Genomic DNA, 5582 nt, shown 5'->3' with positions numbered 1-5582 from the left:
ATTTGAGTGTGCCTTGCATGGAAGAATATGGCGCTTTTCTAGAAGGAATGTGTTGGCTCGTTTCTTGGCAGCGCATTGCCTTTCGGGCTCCTGAAATGTCGTGGTTTGCAATTGTCTCGTCGCTTACGGCGGATGATTCGCAGTGACCATCTTATGTGTGGTTCGATTCCTCCCGAAATCACGCTCACTGTATGTACGGATTATCGCTGCAGGGCACCGGAACTTCCAGTACCTGACACCGCCTGCATGGACCAGCAACCAACTACCTCAGAGGCCGACTCGGTCTTCTGAACGGGTGATATAGTTTACAAGTCATCCCATTCAGCCAATACAATGGCATCAGGCGTACCAATACCAGGAGCTGGGCGATTCCATAACTTTGCCACGGTTCTCAATGTCCCTTCGTCTGAGACTCTGATTCTCTCATGCAACCCCCCCAAGCGGTGAGCCAAACAACATTCAACATTCAGCCACGCAAAGGCAACGCTGCAGACCGACTGGGCAAAGGACTGGCCTGTTCAGCCCAGTTTTCCTGCGTCTCCCGACTTTGACGTTGCTCAGGCGCCTCGAATTTCGTCTCAAGGGGGCTGTGGACGGCTGACGGGCAACTCAGGGGTTCGTTTAGCCATCCACGGCTGGAAATCCCACCATGAGAAAGTGTATACGAAATGCAAATGCCTCGCTTCAATACTCAGAGATGGCGTTCAACCAGCCCCTAATCATTGAACGGGGCACTGCCACGGTGTCTCTCTTCAAGCATGCCATGAGATTGTGATTCAAGACCATCTTATTAGTAGGGGCAGAGGTACAGCATCACTTACATATTCGCTACCCCTATCGGAGCCTGGCCAATGGTCCCATCCAGGGGCGTGATAACACACGGCAAGACGTGTCTGTTGCATCAGCCACCTATCTAGTTTCCTTCTGACAAGCACCGGCACAAACACGCGGTGGTCCCTTTTCCCCGCTGGAAATCATAGGTACCTAGGTCTCTAAGGTCACCTCTACCATGAACCGGCACCCATCCGTCTATTAACCCCCCAAAGACAACCTAAGCCAGTCAAGGAAGCCATAGCTCTCGCCTTGCCATCCCCCATCCTTGGTAAAGATTGAACAACAAACATCACAACCCAGCTACAACCTGCCAAAGAATCTCCGCCATTCTCCCCCCTTCCCGCCAGATGTCATCATGTTCCCCACCGGCATGCAACTCCTCTACTCGCAAACGGCCTCCTTGGCCGGCGGCAGCGAGCAGATACCCCCTCAACTTTTCCAACTGGTCATACGGCACGAGAGAATCCTGTCGACTCTGGACGAGAACGACCACCTTTTCAGCAGCTTTAGCCTCAGGCTGCTGCCCATCTCCATCATCCCCACCCGCATCACCCGCAGCACCGTCTTCTCCTTCTTGATTCCCCCGAAGCCACTCAGGGACCCACCCTTGCGCGGTAGCGGGACAGACGGCGCGCCAGACGTCCTCATCATCGCCGAACGCGCCGCGCGTGAACTCGGCGTACGCTTCGCGCAGCCACGCCGGCGTCGAGGTCGAGTCCGAGTGCACGACCCCGGCCAGGTCGTACAGCCCGTTCAGACCCACGATGGCGCGTACCCTGCTGCGCGTGAATAATCGTGGTGGTGATGGTGGCGAAGGTAGCCCCCATCGCGACGGGGCCATGACGGCTTGAAAGGCCAGCGTCGCGCCGCAGCTGTGGCCTGCTAGGATCATGTCGTCCATATTGTTGTTGTTGTTGTTTGGGTGGAAGAGGTGCTGTTGCAGGAAGGAGAGGGCAGAGAGTACGTCGCTGATGTGCTCTGGGTGGGTGGCCTGCCGGGAGGGGTCGTCTGACGGGTGGGAAGGGTGGGGGGAGAGGCGGTAGTTGAGGGATGCCAGGCCTGCGATGCAGCCGGTAGATTTCCTGTTGTTGTTGGTGGTAATGGGGGTGTTGGTGGAGGTGTGTTGGAAGTGGAGGAGCTTGGTTGCAGCTGCGGAAAAGGAGCTTGCGTCTATGGCCGGGTCACGCCAGGCGCCGCCGTGGATGTAGATAATCCACTTGCCCGCGCTCCCGTTTGGGGGACAGGGCAGGATGGATGCATCTGGAGCTGCTACGGTGGTGCTGGCGGGAATCCACACGTCGAGGGTTTGGAGGGAGAGGGCCGTCCCGGCGGGGAGATAGGGGATGTTCGCTTTGCGCCAGCCGATGATGGTGTTGCAGTCGTCACGATCGGTGACGGGCGTCCAAGGTACCGAAGCCCACGCCCCGGTATCCGCTTCCAGTTCGGTCCCCGATACCGAGGCCATGCTTTTCGGCAGCCGAGCTTTGGCGTCAAATCCAAGTCTGGTGGTGTGTGGTCGCTGGTCGTAGCCGTGCCCGCGTTGCCGCTATTGGTAAACTTAGCCTCGTGTGCGGCACGACGTGATGCCGCTGGCAAATGCTCGGTGCCGGTATGAGGGACTGTACAGCACATACATGAATCGGCTTCTAACCGGGATCGGGATCGGGATTGATAGGCTCGGAAATCGGATAGGAATCCGCCGCGGGATCTCGGAAGTTTGTAAATACGGTAATCATCGGCAGTGCCGGCATTAGCCGGGTATCCGGACAAAAAGACCAATTTTGATGGTGCGATGTAACACAGGCCACTGCCGCCGAGCCGACAAGCGCCAGACCCGCCCTGAGCGAATCGGATTGCTGCCCGAGAGAGCCCGGCGCAGAGCCATGTGCAGCTGGCCGTTCCTGCCGGATTTCGGATGTGGCCGAAGAAACTCGTGTGTGTACCTAGGTACATACAAGTACCTCAGTTTCTAAGGTCACACAGAGTTCCATACATTACCTAAGGTAGTAGCACACAATGAATCAACACACCTTATGTGGAATCTTGCAGACAGATTCCATAACTGCCATACACATGGAATTATAAATACACGTGCATATTGTGTACATATCTATGGAGTAGGTACTTGGACTTGGTGGCTCTGCTGTTCCTGGCCAGCCTTCCGGACCCCGATGCGGCTGCGATGGCGTAGGGCTGGAGGCTGGTCTGCCTGCGATCCACAGTCTGATATCATTGTAAATGGATGATATGCAGCGAAGTTATGCTCATATACGCCCGGAGAGTTTTAAGCTCTCGTCTATCTATGCCAACCGTTCAACCGGGCCAGCGTGGTCGGGTTTATCTTCGGGCCCTAGTTGTGGACGCCGACATGCGATTGTCTCTTGATTAAAAGGTCCTTCTCGAATCTGGATCATTCGAGAGTTCCTGTCGAAATATCCGCCAATGATAGATTAACGTCTTTCATCAACGATGGATAGGCCCTAAGGTTGGTAGGTAGCCTGAGGGGTAATACTCATGTTGATGACCGAGATGTTGCTGCAATACCCGGCTGTTTTGTCTGCTAGGACGGCCTATGAATCCAGGGTACATTACTCGTCTGCGAGGGGCACTACCCTGCATCATTGGAAAGACACGTTGCACAGTAAAGGACTTGTATTGCATCTTGTAGGACATTCATAAGACGGCGAAAGAATTCAGGGGTCGTGTTGATGGCGTCGTACGGCGTCTGTTCATGGACGTATAACCCAACGCATCCCATCCTGTCGTCTGTAGGGCTTTGTGCTAGCCCTCATCGCTCCATAGGTGGATGGATAGCGCACAATACGTTAGAAAGCTTTTCACTTAGCGAAGTTCTTGACCCGAGGCTAGGGTCATACTCAAGATCCGAACAACTCTCCCTGCCTTGTACGGAGCGAGAGAGAACTGCTGACATTGCCGACATGACGGACGCTGCTAAATCTGAACTGTCAACGGGGTGGGCGTCCATAGCTGTCTCGGAGCATCGATACTAAAGCGGGAGGTAATCACTTCAGTTGTTAGAAAAGGCTTGGGAACCATCCTGTCTTTGGCTTTAGTGCAAGTTGCACTCTGTTGATAAAGGGGGGGTAACTGCCCACTCGAGCAACAGCGACCTCCCACGCAATGCAGTCGTGTTCCCAACCTGAATTATTTCGAGATCATCTGCTAGACAAGTAGCCATATGCACAACGAGGCAACGAGACTAAGCCCGACAGAGTCAACTCTCCATGAAAATTGCAGAAAGCGTCTGATTTGAAGGGGCGGTTTTCCGCATCACTAGACAGGTATCCGTAGACAAGTAAAAGATGCAACGGAGACTTAATTCGACACGCCGAAGTTTAGCAAGACATCAGCCGAAACCGCGCAGTCCGCCACGAGCTTCACTGACCGGCGGGAATGGGCATGCAGTGGCACTCAGTGCGCAATACGCCCATCTGTATGTCCGCCGAACAAGGTGTAACCACCAAAGGCTTGAGCTTATGTAGTGTACTGTAGCTCGCCTCTGTGTCTGGTCGCCTCAGCCCATCGACTCCCCTCAGCCTAGCCAACTTGATCGGCTCGGCCCGAAATCAGGGAAGATGCCGCTCGGCAGGACGAGGGAAATGTTCCAGGGGGCTCCCGCCATCACATACATAGTTATGTATGTACTGCCGATAAATCTGACCGAATTCCTGCCAGATCCCCGGTGATTACACCGTAGCAACGGAACTCATCCAGAGGAAGGTGACAACGAGCAGTGGATACGCCGTAAGCGGCAGGCGTGTCTTTCTTTCGCCCGCCGGTATTGGGGAAGGTCCTGAAACCGCGGAGGAAGCCCATCGAACACGCGTGGAACGGATACGGCGTGGCATTCGGGCGAGCCGACGTGCCTGCCGTCTCGGATCTGCAGAGAATCATCCAGTCGCGCCGCAGTTCCGCAGCGATCCCGTCCGTAATTCCGTCGGCACAGGTAATGTTGGTGGTGCTGGGCGATTGTTGTGCATGATACATGTAAAAAAGGGATGGAAAGAAAAACATGAAGGAAAAAGAAAAGATGTCTTGCCGCGGCCGAGATTGCAGGATCATTAAGTTCCGTCCCGTACCGCATGCAACCGGGGCACTGTTAGCGGGCCCGATGTCCGTCCCTCGGTACCTACCTACCTCCTCTCTGGAGCAGGCATGCCCGGCAGCGGGTTACCTAAGGTATGTATTGTGTGGCAAATACATAGTGGACAACACTCTGTATATTTTGATCTCAGGGCTCTCACGGCGCGCCAGATGCCGGCCGGGCGGGAAGGGGAACAATCAATTGTGAGTGGGTGGAATAGCTGCAAGGAGGGCTGCTGGCGCGAGAGGAAGAGCGCGAGCGGACTGATGGCCCGGGGTGTTCGGCTTCGGAAAGACGGCAGCAAGCAGGCGGCAAGCAGGTTCCTCAACAGAGTCGGGTCTAGGTATGTGGATAGCCTGTAGTTAACGTTAGTGCTTATTTGCATCGGGTCACGGCAGCGTCGCCGGACGGCCGCATCTTGATTGTGTAATCTTCATTTCCCTGAGTTCGGGTCCTGTACTTAGGTTGTACTTGTACCTATCTCGGGTTGGCCAGGCGTTTCCTCTCCCCTTAAAGCTCCCAAACAAAGCACAAAATTCGTACTTGTTGCCGCGCTGAGGTGACTATGTTGAAAAGTGCCGAGTTTCGGGGGGTCCTGCCCCCATGATACATGATCCGAATTCGACGTGTTAAGGATCTGCGT

The 5582-nt window shown here is 54.9% G+C and overlaps 2 protein-coding genes across 2 annotated transcripts; both read right to left on the bottom strand.

Moving 5' to 3' along the window:
- Positions 1-785: 785 nt before the first annotated feature.
- On the bottom strand, positions 786-2505 carry N656DRAFT_780808 (alpha/beta-hydrolase). Its single transcript, XM_064815451.1, has one exon. It carries the CDS (start codon positions 2297-2299, stop codon positions 1124-1126), a length of 1176 nt encoding a protein of 391 aa, XP_064668592.1. The 5' UTR covers positions 2300-2505; the 3' UTR covers positions 786-1123.
- Positions 2506-4412: 1907 nt separating this feature from the next.
- On the bottom strand, positions 4413-5190 carry N656DRAFT_165978 (uncharacterized protein). Its single transcript, XM_064808723.1, has one exon. The coding sequence runs from the start codon at positions 4915-4917 to the stop codon at positions 4489-4491; it is 429 nt and encodes a 142-aa protein (XP_064668591.1). The 5' UTR covers positions 4918-5190; the 3' UTR covers positions 4413-4488.
- Between the last annotated feature and the right edge of the window lie 392 nt (positions 5191-5582).

Source organism: Canariomyces notabilis (assembly GCF_033297395.1).
Source record: "Canariomyces notabilis strain CBS 508.74 unplaced genomic scaffold N656scaffold_16, whole genome shotgun sequence".
Lineage (NCBI taxonomy): Eukaryota > Fungi > Ascomycota > Sordariomycetes > Sordariales > Chaetomiaceae > Canariomyces > Canariomyces notabilis.
The sequence above is the reverse complement of the archived record's forward strand: the minus strand, read 5'-3'. Positions and strand labels throughout refer to the sequence as shown.